Source organism: Ostrinia furnacalis, unplaced genomic scaffold, assembly GCF_004193835.3.
Source record: "Ostrinia furnacalis isolate ACB-3 unplaced genomic scaffold, ASM419383v2 OfSCF5816, whole genome shotgun sequence".
NCBI classification, from domain to species: Eukaryota; Metazoa; Arthropoda; class Insecta; order Lepidoptera; family Crambidae; genus Ostrinia; species Ostrinia furnacalis.
In genome coordinates, this window is record NW_021136055.1 from 206,127 (window position 1) to 222,698 (window position 16,572).

General features: G+C 41.2%; 1 protein-coding gene across 3 annotated transcripts; it reads left to right on the forward strand.

Annotated features, from left to right (window-relative positions):
- Positions 1-373: 373 nt before the first annotated feature.
- On the forward strand, positions 374-4,900 carry LOC114361552 (uncharacterized protein K02A2.6-like). Of its 3 annotated transcripts, none has more exons than XM_028316626.1 (2): positions 374-4,672; positions 4,716-4,900. In XM_028316626.1, exons 1-2 carry the CDS (start codon positions 556-558, stop codon positions 4,865-4,867), a joined length of 4,269 nt encoding a protein of 1,422 aa, XP_028172427.1. In that variant the 5' UTR covers positions 374-555; the 3' UTR covers positions 4,868-4,900. The 3 variants fall into 3 exon arrangements, with proteins under 3 accessions (XP_028172427.1, XP_028172426.1, XP_028172425.1); XM_028316625.1 differs by having other exon boundaries at positions 374-4,669; positions 4,713-4,900; XM_028316624.1 differs by having other exon boundaries at positions 374-4,641; positions 4,685-4,900.
- Positions 4,901-16,572: the final 11,672 nt, after the last annotated feature.

Below are 16,572 nucleotides of genomic sequence, written 5' to 3' on the forward strand. Positions count from 1 at the left end.
CGTAATTGCGACAAATGGTCATTGAACAACGAGTAATGGCCGCGAATCACCCGGCAACTGTTTTACCGCCAAAATACGCTTTGATAGCCAATGCTTCATATACGAGTACCTACCTACATTGTGTTTGTGGTCTGCGGTCAGTGTACAAAGCAAGGATTAGACTGGAATTTACTGGGAAGGTACCTATAGTTAAATTAATGGTAAGGTACATGAATCTTTTTGAGATTCCAACTCTTTACCTGCATGAACAATAATATAGAATAAGTAAGTAATTTAAATGCTGTATCGGTTACAATTTAACATTTAGTTTCCCTAAAAGTTCTAAAATTATAGCATAATTATATTATAGGTACATTATGTTATGTATGGAGGGTAAACCTTAAACTTATTATAAATACTCCTGTATGATGTGTGGTTCGCCAGTTCGCAAATAGACGTAATAGCAAACAGACCGTTGTTTCATTTTATCAGTGGCGACTGCGGGTGGACTTGAAAAAGTGACGCGACCGTTATATTTACTCGTAGTGTTACTTAATTTACTTGTGATTCGGAACTATGTCGAAATTGAGTGAATTCAACGTGAAGGACGGCAATTGGCAGTCGTATTGTGACAGACTGGATATGTATTTCAAAGTAAATAGTGTGAAAGACGATCTCAAATTACCGACGCTTATCGCATTCATGGGTGAGGAGGCGTATGAACTGCTAGTAAATCTATGCAGCCCGCGCAAACCAGCCGAAATGACATTGGAAGAGGTCAAGCAGGCGATGTTAAACCATCTACAACCCAGTCCATCGTTTCTAGCAGAAAGATACAAATTTCGACAAAGACGTCAATGTGTGGGTGAAAATATGGCAGTTTACGTGTCAGAACTAAAAAAACTGTCGCGTTATTGTGAATTCGGAACAAGCTTGGACGAGAATTTAAGGGACCAATTCGCGTGCGGAATAATGAGTGACGTCATCAGACAGCGGTTGTTTGCGGAGGGAAAAATTACGTTTGTAAAGGCAGTGTCAGTAGCGAACTCCATGGAAGCGGCGGAAAGAGATTCAGCAGCGGTGAGCAGGCACAACGGCGGCGAGGGCGCATCGGCGTCGCGGGCTGCGGCTGCGCCCGGGGGCCGGACGGGGCCGGAGGCGGCGGGACGACGTAGTTCCGCGGGAATGGATTTAGCTGGGACACTAAACAAGCTACATCTACAGGGAGGATGTTTAGCATGCGGTGATTATAGGCATAAGAAAAATGACTGCAGATTTAAGACATACGAGTGCAGCCGTTGTAAAAAAGTGGGTCATCTAAGGCGGGTATGCCAACAGAATATAGATGCCCACGAGCCTAGAACTCGCAGAGGTAACTATCAAGGCGGACAATGGGGGCGCGGTGGCGTTCACGGCGGTAACGCCGGCAACCGCATCGAACGTTCCAGAGGCGGCCGCTCGGGGTCAAAGGTGAATCGGCTGGAAACGTATCGTGAGGAAGCGGACGAAGGCGGGGCTACATATAGCAGCGAAGACGACGGAAATGAAGAAGCAATTTATCAAATGTCCTTAAATCAGTACCGACCGGTGAGCATGACAATATGTGTTAATAATGTAAATTTGTCAATGGAAGTTGACACGGGTTCACCTTTATCTTGCATTTCATTTGATACATACAAATTATTTTTCCAACATTTGCCTATTCAAAAATGTGATTTATCGGTTAGATTCTATAATGGAAGTAAAGTTAAGCCGTTAGGTTATTTGGAGGTAACAGTAAATTATAACAAAACGTGTAGAAAGCTAGATTTGTACGTTTTTAATGATGGGGTTACATCGCTCCTGGGGCGTCAATGGATAGCTGAATTAAATATTTCCATACCAAGTATACCTATACAATGTAACTCTTTAAATAATAATTGTAATTTAAACGAAGTAAAGGAATTGAACAATGTACAAAAAAATGTAATCGTTAATGATGTTGTCGATAGATATAAGGAGTTATTCGACGGCGGGTTGGGGTGCTTCAACGGGGGCCGGGCGACACTTCGCATCCGCGAGGGCGCCGCGCCCGTGTTCTGCCGCGCGCGCCCGCTGCCGTACGCGCTGCGCGCGCGCGTGGACGCCGAGCTGGACGCCATGCTGCGCGCCGGCGTCATCGAGCCCGTGGACTGCTCGGATTGGGCCACGCCGCTGGTAATTGTACATAAACCGGACGGCGCTTTACGTATCTGTGCTGATTATAAGGTGACGTTGAACAAAGTTTTAAAAGTAGATAAGTACCCTGTGCCTAAAATAGATGATTTGCTCACTAAATTAAGCGGTTATAACTATTTCACCAAGCTGGATTTATCTCAAGCTTACAATCAGGTATTGTTAGATGATACGAGTAATTTAACGGTGATAAATACTCATCGAGGTCTTTTTAAATATAATAGACTTGTTTACGGACTGTCGTCGAGTCCAGGAATATTTCAAAGAATTATGTCACAATTATTTGCCCACATGCCCAATGTCACTGTGTTTTTGGATGACATTTTAATAGGAGGTACATCTATTTCATCGAATTTGGAAACCCTAAATAATGTACTAAGAATATTGCAGGACCATGGTTTAAAATTAAAAAAACAGAAATGTGATTTCTTTAACAAAGAGGTAAAATATTTAGGTTTTATAATCAGTAATCAAGGGATTAAAGTTGATCCAGACAAAATTAAACCGATAGTAAACCTTCTCCCACCGAGAAATGTTTCTGAACTTAAATCATTTCTAGGGATGATTAATTTCTACGGCAAATTTATAAAAAACTTAAGTTTTCATTTATCACCTTTATATGATTTGCTTAGGAAAGGAAAACATTGGCATTGGGAACATATTCATGATCGTTGCTTTAAGTTAGTAAAAAGGCTACTAATCGGCGCGGACGTGCTGGTGCACTACGACGAGTCGCGCGAGCTCGTGCTGACGTGCGACGCGAGCGCGCACGGGCTGGGCGCGGTGCTGGCGCAGCGCGGCGCGGGCGCCGAGCGGCCCGTGGCCTACGCCTCGCGGGCGCTCACCCGAGCCGAGATTAATTACAGCCAAATTCACAAGGAGGCCCTTGCTATAGTTTTTGCTGTAAAAAAATTTCATCAGTTCTTGTATGGTAGACACTTCACTTTGCGGACGGACCATAAACCCCTTGTAAGCATTTTTGGCCCGGATACAGGTGTACCGAGCATGACGGCTAGTAGGTTGCAAAGGTGGGCGTTGTTATTGTCGGCCTACGATTTTTCTATCGAATATGTTAGCACTGATAACAATACGGCCGGTGCATTATCGCGCATGTTGGAAAGTTACAAAGCGCTGAACGCGACTACTCACGAGTCAAACGAACCTGAACAGACTTATCTACATTTTGCTTCGGAAGCATTACTACTTAAATACGAGGATATCAGAGACGGGACTAGGAAAGATCCGATTCTAGGTCGCGTGTTAAGTTACGTTAAAGACGGGTGGCCGAACGAAGTCGAAATTCGCGAGCTTCAACCTTATTACAATAGACGGGACGAGTTATACATAGAATTGGGTTGTCTTATGTGGGGGTATCGACTCGTGATCCCTAGCACTTGTCGGGATGACGTACTCAGAGAACTACACGACACACACATGGGCATCGTGCGGACGAAGAGCATCGCCCGCAGCTACGTTTGGTGGCCCGGCGTAGACGAGGCGGTGGAGGCGCTGTGCCGGGCGTGCGCCGTGTGCGCGGAGCAGGCGGCGGCGCCGGCGCAGCACGCGCCCGTGCCGTGGCCATGGCCGGCCCGCCCGTGGACGAGGCTACATGTAGATTTCTTAGGGCCAATTTGTGGCGAGAAATACTTAGTAGTTATAGACGCCTGTTCTAAATGGATCGAAATCTGCAAGATGCCTACTACGACTGCTAAAACGGTAATAAATAAATTACGGGAAATGTGGGCTCGTTTCGGTATCCCTAAACAACTCGTTAGCGATAACGGGCCCCCGTTCAGTAGCGACGAGTTTAATTATTTTTTAACAAACAATGGCGTAGAACACATCTTTTCTGCACCATACCACCCCGCTTCTAACGGTTTGGCTGAGAATGCTGTAAAAATATGTAAAAAGGTTATTAAAAAAGCGGTCGCACAGCGAGCAGACGTAGATGCGGCCTTACAACGTTTTTTATTAATTTATCGCACCACGGAACATAGTACGACCAAGGAAAGTCCAGCGCAAATATTACAAGGTAGATTATTGCGAACGAGACTCGACCGGCTGAAACCGCCGCGGGAGGAGCTGGTGGCGGCGGCGCAGCGCCGGCAGCAGCGCGCGGCGGGCGGCTCGTGGCGCGGCTTCCAGGCCGGCGACTCCGTCTGGGTGCGGGTGTATCATCCGCAGAGTAAGTGGGTAAGTGGTTTAACTATCGAAAAGTTAGGTAACACAGATTATAATGTAAAATTAGACGATGGCACAGTGGTACATAGGCACGCCGATCAAATGAGATTGAAATGTAAAGTAAATACGTCCCAAATGACTTCAACGGACCCTGTAAACAGCACAGGTACGAATGAAAAGGAAGAATTGAGTCTGAGGAAACCGGTTTTTTATCCAGCTGCGTGTCTCACACCGAGCGGTGGGCGGGTGACGTCGGTGGGGGGCGAGGGCAGTAGTCGGCCCACGGGCCCGGTCCCTGGNGGGGAGCGAGGGCAGTAGTCGGCCCACGGGCCCGGTCCCTAGCGAATGCGAAGTGTCTGGGTCGGAAGTAACTAGGTCTCAGGACCAGACCGGAGCACACACAGGTCCAACCCATGAACCCCTGCCCATCGCGAATGAGCCTCGTTACCCAATACGTACGCGTAGACCCCCAGAGCGATATGGATACTCATAATCCAATATAATAATACTTTATAACAGTATGCTGTTACTATAATAGTATTGTATAATAATGAGTAGGTATCTACTACTTTAAGATTTCTTGTAAATATGATATGTCTACGTTTGTACTTTGTACCTTGCCTAGGCTACCTATCTCCGTCCGATGTTAGGTAGGTAATTGTTAATAAAATTATTATATGAAACAAGGTTAAATTAAAATGTTACTTTTCATGAGTCATACTTATATGAATAAATATTTGTTTGTAGTGAAGACCTGTTACATAATGTGTTATGCTCAGTTCATTGTTCATAGCATAATTTAGTTATTAATTTAGTTATTGGTTGAATTCGTTAGTTGAACTTCAATGTATTAAATAAGGGTGGAGGTGTTATGTATGGAGGGTAAACCTTAAACTTATTATAAATACTCCTGTATGATGTGTGGTTCGCCAGTTCACAAATAGACGTAATAGCAAACAGACCGTTGTTTCATTTTATCATCAAGGATGCCGGCCGCAGTCAGAGCAGTCATCACAGTGTGCCAAGATCAGTCGTTAGATAGTTTGGCCAATATCGCTGACAAAGTAGTTGAAAACAGCGGAAATTTCGAGATCGCAGCAGTGTCGGATACACCAGCACAGACGAACGCGTCGAACACGTTGTCAGAGTTGGCCAGTCAGGTGAATAAGCTGGTGCTGGAAGTGGCAGCGCTGCGCAGTGAGGTGCAAGGTCGCGGGCGTTCGAGAAGCCGAAACGGAGGACAAGATGGAAGCAGGGCTAGTTCGCGTAGGAGGAGGACACCGGGAGATCCTGATTGGCTGTGCAGATTCCATTACCGATACAGACGGAACGCGAGAAGCTGTGAGCAACCGTGCGCCTGGCGAGAGGAAAATGCGGAAAACTTGAGTGCGGTACGTTCGGAATCGGTGGACGAATGTACTCAGAATCAGGTATCTAAAAATCATCGGTTATTAATTCGGGACAATTTAACTAGGCTAACCTTTTTAGTTGACACCGGGGCCAATATATCGGTAATTCCAAAAAAATGTTTAAAAAAAGGTTTTACTGAGTCTTGCGATTTTAAATTGTACGCGGCAAATGACAGCGAAATTAAAACATACGGCATCTGTAATTTAGAAATGGCCTTCGGNGTTTTTTTTATGGAGTTTGACAGATATTTGACGTTTATCTCAGTTAAAGTAAGATGGTGCAAACCAGCCTTAATCTTCAATGAATAACTGCGTAGCTAGTTCCGGATTGTCATTATTGCTACAATTTGTAAGTCATACTAATTCAATCAGTCTTTACGAATAAAAATAATTTTGATTTTGACTCTCATACTTATAAAGTTCATTTCAAAACGGTGATAAACTTTATCAAGCAAGAGGTACATTTTTATTTATTTTTTGCTTTAAAATTTGTTTAAGAGTAGGCGCACACCGTTGATTTTTAGTTGGCCGATAGTTGTTCCCGATTTTAAATTGTATGAAGAATCGGCCAAATCTAATCGGCGTAGTGTGCGCACTCCCATACATGCCCATGCTGATCAACTGCCAGACTAAACTATCGGCCGACGAAAAATCAACGGTGTGCGCCTACTCTAAAATAGTTACGTACTATAAAAAGTATTAACAAAAAATATTTTTTGCATTTTCACTATTTCAATCTCACTAAAACTAGAAAAACCTTACAAGAGAATGTGTTATTAAAATTTCAAAGGCGTCTCCATTATGAAATTATTTTATAAACCACGCAATTCTATCATGCCCCACTTAACACGATGATCCAGATCTAAAATCAAAATGTACTTACTACCTACCTCTCAACAGTGACTTGTTCCTTAAATAACAAACTCCCAAAGCCTCCCAACTTCCAACTACAATCAAACTACCATTTTAAATTCATATCTCGCTAAATCCTCCGTTAAATGCCCTTAATCCTTCAAGTTCTCCCACAAACAGCCCAGACGTTCTGAAAGGGCCTTAACGATCACATTACTGTTTAAAGCACAAGTAACAAAGTGGAATCTATTAGAGAAAATAGCTTCACTCCATTATAGTGACATCGATTGATATGTTCTGTTGTTGTGTGAGAGCATTCGGCGAATACTATTAATGTACTACCCTAATACAGTTATACAGAGGCTGGAGTAAGCCATAGGCCAGGGCTTCTATTTATTAGGATTGAGAAAACAATTGAAACAATAAGATGAACATTTATTTGACAGAAAAGTTTGAAAATTTCTTCGATGAAACAATTCTGGCTCACGATGTAAATATTTATTGAAACGTGGTTTAGTAATTCCTGCTTTTTATGTCTATTTATAGTAATTTCAGCTATAAATAAGCAGCCAGGTTGTCCACTGACGGTCATATTGTGTTCCGGGCGGCCGCTACCGCCCGAAATTTCGTACGCGTGGATCCCGTTTTACCCCTTTAGGGGTGGAGTTTCGTAAAATCCTTTCTTAGCGGATGCCTACGTCATAACATCTACCTACATGCCAAATTTCAGCCCGATCCGTCAAGTGGTTTGGGCTGTGCGTTGATAGATCACTATGTGAGTCAGTCAGTCACCTTTGAGTTATTATTTAGATAGATGACCTATGAATTCCCAGAATGAATGAATTTCCAGATTGACCAATTGGAAGCGGTCCACATTTAGCAGCTTTTATAAGTGAATCTGGGTGTGTCGGTAACTTTACTCCGTATAGAGATCTCCTTATTTCTGATTTGATCTCGAAGAAACACACAATGCTGTCTCCTTTAAATAATCTATTGTCGTGTTTATCATAGATTTAAATAGCTCTAGTTTTAACGCATGATAAAATTATCCTCATTAGTAGCTTATTTAGAGCTTCAGTGAATCAGACGGTATGAAGTTTTCTCTACAAACGACTGATATCATAAAGCAGAGAAATTGAAATGTTATTGCAGGCAGACTCTACTAACCTGCATTCAACCTCAATGTATTCAATTTCCTTAAAACTGTTAATAAAATCGCTCAGCAAACTTTTTTTTGTAGGTGTTGTCACTTCAAGTAGATAGATGCCTAGAATGCCCTAATACTTCACTACCCAGCCTATGAATTAGTCAAACAAGATTGAGCTTAACACCAATACAATAAAGATTAATTTCCTGTACATGCTAAGCCGCCAGATAAGTAGGTACGTACATTCTCTCTTCACCACGCCAGTCCGTCAACAGCAACTTTCATGAAAATTTAAAGCCCCAATAATTGCGAAAGTTAAAAATTCCGCCCGATCATGTTAACGCGTGTGCGTAAGTCAGATAAATCAAGAAACTGTTGTTCGCTTATGAATATTAACGAGGGAATTTTTCCATTAGCGGTCCGAAGGGCGCCGGAATATACATTATAAAAGTTCCCTTCCACTGAGTGATTTAGTAGGTACATTCCTTGGCTTTTATCTTACGAATGATTAGAATGGTGCTTCTGATTTCTGTGAATTTGCCATCTGTGGTTTGTTCGGATTGACCGAACTGAACATTATTTAACTACCATTTAGGGGTCAAAGTTTCAGTCCTAGTTAGGCTGTACGATATTCAGCCTTATCACGAATTAAATTACTTGACTGTATGTACATATTTTTTGGTAATAAATAAATGCTTAATTATATTAAAACTTCAATCAAATCAAAATAAATTCTGCACGATGATTAATGGAAAACGAACGTCAAATTAATTATTCCACATAAGTGAGTACTTGTGGATTAAATGAGTACTCAAAATAATTTTAACCAAAACATTTAAAATGTAATAAAAGTTATTAACTGTTAAATCTTTTAAAAGCCTGTATTTATTTATGAAAGCGTCCAATTTAACCACTTACAACGGCAAATAAATATTTTATTCCAGACAAGGCACCAATTAAATACAATACACGGGCAAACTACCCACAATTTTGTATTAACGTTAATGCCAACAAATAACTCGATTATCCCGCAAAAGTTAAATAGGAGCGCTAAAAGTTCACTCCGAAGCGTTGAACGTTAACGCTAAAGTAGTATTCTACATGAAGATACGCTAATTCAATTACGTATTTACATGTGTAGCGGCGCACTTGTGTGGTAAAGAATAGGGTTAGGCTGGGGCACACTTCGGGAATGATTTAGGTGACTTTGACCACCTTTGTACGAGTTTATATTATAAATTTTATTAACCTACGAAAGGCTACTTGTTTATTTTAAATTCAGGTTAAATTCCTAAGCCTAGACGCAAACCATCGACTTTTAGTAGATAGATAGTTGGGCCCGATTCTAATTTGTATGAAGAATCAGCCGATACCAAATGTGCGCACTTTCATACATCTCCATACTGACCAACAAACAGCCCAAACCAACTATCGGCCAACTTAAAGTCGGTGGTCTGCACCTAGGCTAATAGTGTAGTGATTATAGCATCGATTTTTCCCTAAATTACATAATTAACTTAATTAAAATACCAGTAATTTACTGTCTTCTCTACATTTATTTATTTGTGTTTTACGGATTTTTTCTGGTAACCCCGTAGTTATGAAACGAGAAAATGCAAAATCTACTTGCGCCAGTGTACCATAATCCTAACCGGCGTAAAACTAAGAACAGAAAGGATTACACAGGTACACCTGTAATCCCGCATCATGTTTCTCAATTACATTTGTAATTAAAACGGAGACGCTGTGTAATCTCTGCGTTCACGGCGTTTCTCAGGTATTCTGAAATCTTGCCCCTTTGAGACGGTTGTACGACAAACGGGTGCCTTTGAAATGAGAAATTCAACGGAAATGTGGTGTTAATGCAATATTTTGACACACATTCCGTCTAGATTAATTCGGGCCGAAGCGGGTGATAACTCTTCCTGAGACAACGGTCACGTGATGAGTTTATCTCTATTTGTAGTACTTAAGAGCGTTTACGTCTAGCGTGGCATGTCAAGTTTAGGTAATTTCGATGCTAGTTTTATTCACACTAAAATAATTATGACTGTGTGCGTGTTCTCACGCTCTATAGTCAAATCAAAATACTTTGATCCACCATCGTAAAAGTATGCCAGGCTGTCAAGTGACAGCTCAAGGAAACTATAAAATCTTCAAATCTTCCAACACCGACTCCATAATTNTTGATAGAATTGGGTTGTATTATGTGGGGGTATCGACTCGTGATTCCTAGCACTTGTCGGGATGACGTACTCAGAGAACTACACGCCCGCAGCTACGTGTGGTGGCCCGGCGTAGACGAGGCGGTGGAGGCGCTGTGCCGGGCGTGCGCCGTGTGCGCGGAGCAGGCGGCGGCGCCGGCGCAGCACGCGCCCGTGCCGTGGCCATGGCCGGCCCGCCCGTGGACGAGGCTACATGTAGATTTCTTAGGGCCAATTTGTGGCGAGAAATACTTAGTAGTTATAGACGCCTGTTCTAAATGGATCGAAATCTGCAAGATGCCTACTACGACTGCTAAAACGGTAATAAATAAATTACGGGAAATGTGGGCTCGTTTCGGTATCCCTAAACAACTCGTTAGCGATAACGGGCCCCCGTTCAGTAGCGACGAGTTTAATTATTTTTTAACAAACAATGGCGTAGAACACATCTTTTCTGCACCATACCACCCCGCTTCTAACGGTTTGGCTGAGAATGCTGTAAAAATATGTAAAAAGGTTATTAAAAAAGCGGTCGCACAGCGAGCAGACGTAGATGCGGCCTTACAACGTTTTTTATTAATTTATCGCACCACGGAACATAGTACGACTAAGGAAAGTCCAGCGCAAATATTACAAGGTAGATTATTGCGAACGAGACTCGACCGGCTGAAACCGCCGCGGGAGGAGCTAGTGGCGGCGGCGCAGCGCCGGCAGCAGCGCGCGGCGGGCGGCTCGTGGCGCGGCTTCCAGGCCGGCGACTCCGTCTGGGTGCGGGTGTATCATCCGCAGAGTAAGTGGGTAAGTGGTTTAACTATCGAAAAGTTAGGTAACACAGATTATAATGTAAAATTAGACGATGGCACAGTGGTACATAGGCACGCCGATCAAATGAGATTGAAATGTAAAGTAAATACGTCCCAAATGACTTCAACGGACCCTGTAAACAGCACAGGTACGAATGAAAAGGAAGAATTGAGTCTAAGGAAACCGGTTTTTTATCCAGCTGCGTGTCTCACACCGAGCGGTGGGCGGGTGACGTCGGTGGGGGGCGAGGGCAGTAGTCGGCCCACGGGCCCGGTCCCTGGCGAATGCGAAGTGTCTGGGTCGGAAGTAACTAGGTCTCAGGACCAGACCGGAGCACACACAGGTCCAACCCATGAACCCCTGCCCATCGCGAATGAGCCTCGTTACCCAATACGTACGCGTAGACCCCCAGAACGATACGGATATTCATAATCCAAAATAATAATACTTTATAACAGTATGTTGTTTAGTAACAATAGTATTGTATAATAATGAGTAGGTATCTACTACTTAAAGATTTCTTGTAAATATGATATGTCTATGTTTGTACCTTTCCTAGGCTACCTATCTCCGTCCGATGTTAGGGAGGTAATTGTTAATAAAATTATTATATGAAACAAGGTTAAATTAAAATGTTATTTTTCATGAGTTATACTTATATAAATAAATATTTGTAGTGAAGACCTGTTACATAATGTGTTATGCTCAGTTCATTGTTCATAGCATAATTTAGTTATTAATTTCGTTATTGGTTGAATTCGTTAGTTGAACTTCAATGTATAAAATAAGGGTGGAGGTGTTATGTATGGAGGGTAAACCTTAAACTTATTATAAATACTCCTGTATGATGTGTGGTTCGCCAGTTCGCAAATAGACGTAATAGCAAACAGACCGTTGTTTCATTTTATCACATTATATACAGTATTTTATAAGACTACACTAAAAACAATACCAAAAAGTAAAAACTGACTCTTTCATTTCAATGCTATGGACGGTTGTAGCAAACAGTAACAGTGGTAACACGGTTTAAACCACGGCTGCATATTAACCCCTGAACGCCCTCTAGTTAAGGGTAGGGCAATCGAACGTCCATACTATTTTTATTTCCGCTACCCGATACTAGATGGCAGTAATAAACGACCAAGTGGAAAAAGTATTCTCTTGTTGTCAACTGCAAATAGGTCAATGCGCGACTGAACCAATAATTCAATTGAAATATTAAATTAAAAGTTCCTAGTTAAAACATAGAGTGTGATCTTTGGAAACATGAACGTGATATAATGCTTAATTCAATACAACATACCTACATCTGTTTCCGCAATTTATTACACCGATCTTGTCGCGACAAGGAAAAATTTCCGTGCTTTTAAGCGATTTTGTGAAAAATATTATTGGCAGGTAGTTGCTAATTGCTCATAAGATAGGCCCCCTTAATTTAATTTATTGTCCGTGGTGCATAATCTTTTTCTTAAAGGTTTTAAACCTTTGTTTGTCACCTGTGATCCGCTTTGCAATGGAGGGAAGTCGAACCTTAATTTCGAACTCCTCCTATGTTCTTCTGATTAATTTCGTTGCGGGTCCAATGACAGTTTAACTTTCCCCCGGGACAAACTTGACCTTCATTGGTTGGGTTTTTGTGGCGGTCAAGCTGTAGATCCTGGCTACACAGGAGTTGCAGTGGTGGGAACGAGAGGTGGGAATAGTCCCGTAGTTAAAACATAAGCAAAACTCTGTGACCCACATACAAGATACTGGATTTTAAATATTAACTAGGTTACTATTGACTTGAGTTTGAGATAGTTGAGTTTTAGTACTTTCTGGACTATTAATTTATACACAACTTTACACAAGATCAATCAAGAGATCTAATTAGCCAATCCTACAATTGAAATAAAGAAAATCCAGTAAAATGGAATGCCTTTTATTGGATTGTCGCTATCATTGTGCCAATGAATTGTCTCGTGGATTGGCTTTATATAAATGGGCCATCAAGAAGCTTTTTAAACAATTGAACCGTTGCAAAATAATATTAATTAAAATTCAATATTGTCCGTTCATTATTTTAGGCAGTCCTCGAGGAATTGAGTTGGTCGATTATCATAAAATATACCTACTTAATTGGTTCGAATGTGGTCTGATTTTGTTTCAGCCTGAAGGCACGTGACCACGTACTGTACAAACTGACACCGGCGTAGTCCATGTTGCACAAATTAAATGGGACCAACATGTCTGTGTCGGTAGACAGCCGATCGCTCCAGGGATCATTGCGACAAATTACCATGTCCATTTTGTATAGTAATTGTATGGTAGAGCTGATTGCTGTCTAGTTGTACCTACATGGCGTATTTAAATGATATTATTTAACAATTTGAATGTGAAGTGAATGCGAAGAAAATCAGCTTTTCAGTTCAGTAAGTCTTCTTGACGATATTGTATTTTATTATTTGCAAGACAATATGCGCGCGCACCACCAGACGGATGGTCAAGTTTGTTAATTATTTTCAATAAAGAAATACAAAAAAGGACTATTCGTTTATTACATAGATATACAAGTAATTAATGTAGTTTACGAAGTTGGTTAAGATATATTATATGCTACAGATAAAGGTAGGATTGATTGTGTTGTGTCAAAGTCGGCGAACTCGAGAAACAAAAGTTTTATGAAGAAACTACAGACGAATCTTCATGCTGAAAGTTTTTAATGAACATTGTTCCTCTGGGACCTACATGTCTATGTTTAGTATACATCGCCAAGGTCGCAGGAGACTCGTCTGGCTCCATCATACAGCCCCGCGTCTCTGTCCTTAATTTCACGTCCCTTTATGATGAATTTGTACATGAGAACGCTTTTTAGATTTACCGGATATTTTTATACGTCCTCTGCGCACGAGGTAACTTGGTAAATTATTACAAGTAAGTTATAAAAGGTTAATGTGAGGAAGTATTGCGATTCTCCGTTACTAGGCTTCATCTTTTGGTTATGGTAGCTAGTTAAGTATCAAAAGATCGAATTCTAGCGTAAAATTAAACCACTTTATCAAAGGGAATTCGAGGAATACAGACCCATTCATTTCTAAACGATTCTGTATTGTGTCTTAGCAACAGAGGTGGTTTATAAAGGCAGTTACACTCCCATTTAGGTCTCCCAGTAAGACCGCAGAATAATAAATAATACCGGAGCAATAGGGCTTCCTAAAGCTCTCTGGGATCGTAAACCTTCTGTCCGCAGTTTAATCTTTCGGAAAATTCCAATTCTGTAAAGGATGGCTGTGAATCTGATAAAGCTTTTAATTAACTTCGTTAGTTATATCGTCGCAGTCGGCTTCCTTTCAACAAACTAATTCCTGTATAATCACACTGAGGTTTTCTTTGGAGATAGCGGGGGTTGAAAAGAAAATCAATTAACAAAGTGTACTTAATTATTCATTAACTCTTTTGATGCTGTAAAGATATTGAGTTCAATTTATTTTGTTAAAAAACTCTTTTCATTACAATTTAATAAACTTTATCCCGGAAAACCGATACCTTCGGCTGTACGAATACAATCAGGTCAGTCTACGATTTCTATGATGCTTAGACGACTAAACTATATCGTCTAATCTCAATATAGTGTCACGACTGAATATAATGTCGCCATTTTCTTACAACCTAGTTTTGTGGCATGATGTACACAAAAAGAACAAAAAACTTATCTGCTCTAAGAAAACGCACTTATATCTTCCCCTTCAGGGAGTCTTGAAAACTGTACCAATACTTCACCGGGCCCCGTAAATGTCACTATCTATCCATCCGTACCCGGCGCTTTAGTGGCGGGTCGGCAGGCTCCCGGGGCCCGTAAACCTGCGTAGCCCGGCCGCTTTATCTTTCGGAAAATTTAAATTCGGATTAAGGGCCTACCCTCCTGGAATCTATGCAAACACGCGCTAATTCTACGCCCCTGAAATTGGTAGCTGTTTACTCTTCAGATATCGGAGATAAGCACTTACGGAAACCAGGTCAAACGGGAATTAACAAAGCAAATAACGTCGTCAGTTTATTGTTCCCGTAAAAATATGTAGATTACGTTTGAAATTCATTGGTGGGTATTTCCATAAAAAGTGTAGGAGACTCGCGCCCTCTGAAAGGGGTTGCGTAACAAAGTTTGTGTAGACGACACGCTCTGAAAAACCGGAGGTACAAAGGTGGATGTATGCGGGGCATAGTGCGGAAAATTCGATTTTCTGGTCCGCGCCTCCTTAATGCGCTGCGGTCCACGCATTAGCCCAACCCTTGCCGCGGAAACAGTCTCTTAATCAAATTCACTGGGCCAATCTCCGGTCATACAGATAGCGAAATCACAATATATTGCTTCGGGCGCTGATAAAGTAATCGAATGGGGCTATTCCGGTTGGGATTAGTTGTATTTGTACCAAGATTTAGGACCGCAAACGTTGACTTAAACGGTAACTTGAAAAATGTATTACCTTTTTACAGCGAGCAAGTAAAAAGATCAACATTACCTACACACGAGTGCACGAGAAGTCCAACCATTTGCAAATAAATTTCCCTAAAGCTGTAGGTAGAGCAACCTATAAAATTTTCACAAAACTAGTAGTCCAGTCAATGAATGCCTTAACGCCGGTNATAGTAGGTTGATAATTTCTTAAATTCAGAATTGAGGTTCATTTGAGAAGAAACAATTTATACTTATCAATGAATAACAAACTTCGACCACAAATAAAACAAAAAACTCAAGTTATTTTTCAGGAAAATCGCGTCTTTCATCTACATATAACCATCAAACTATCCCCAAACAAGACACAGAAACATAAAAAGCTTGGACCATCGTCAACATAGCGATTATGGAACAACTATCGCAAATCGTAGTCCAATACAAAGAGGCGTCCCGGCAGATGGCGGTAACAAATGGCGCGCGCCCTTCGCGATATTACGCGATATAAAGCCCGCGCGATAAGCAGAGCCGAATTAAACTCGGATTAAACGATTGTTGTTTGTGACAAATCACTCGATTATTTGAAAAATGTAATTAAACCCGATCTTTTATCTATTTATGTTGTGATGGAATAATATCTTCCACACAGGATCGACAGGCCCTAGCATTTTGTTGTTGATACTTTTAAAACGTCAATTGTGTAATTATTCCTACGTTATTTAGATGTGTCTAGCAAAGTTTAGCAAAACAATTTGAAAAACAAAAGTATGAAAAATTAATATAAGGTTTTTTATACTGATTAAGTAGGTATTTATTGATTTTTTTATCGAATCTATGTCGGTACTTATGCCTGAAAATTCAACTCACAGAATCTTCATCGATACGTTTCACTAGGCTAATATAGTTTGGAACTCACACATGCATACGCTGGTCAGAGACAGAAAAGCTAGTGAACCTGTCCAAACCGGCCGATGTGGGTCGCGGGTGACAAATGGTCGCGCTATATTGTGTCGGCAAATAAAGCCTTCCAGATAAGCGGCAGACTGCTGAATTAAGATCCGCAGCCTAAAAATAATGGGACTCCCGATAAGAGCAGACGAAACAATGATACTGAAATTGGAATATAGGATGGAAGTTGACTAAAGTTTAGTCTCTAAGCCGTAAAGATGAGAGATACGAAAGTGGTTGGTATAATGAGATATAGGGTACACTTTAAAAAGGCATGTTCATATTTTCATTCTAAATTTTCAAATAATAATTATTCGCTTCTAATTTAAGATCTGATAAAAAAAACTAGAATAAAGTAAGAAATAAAAGCTTGTAACTAAGAAGCGTTAACCCTCGCATCTA

What these genes read in the sequence shown, in the direction of transcription:
- LOC114361552 (XM_028316626.1), top strand. Translation starts at nt 556, where the DNA reads ATGTCGAAATTGAGTGAATTCAACGTGAAGGACGGCAATTGGCAGTCG.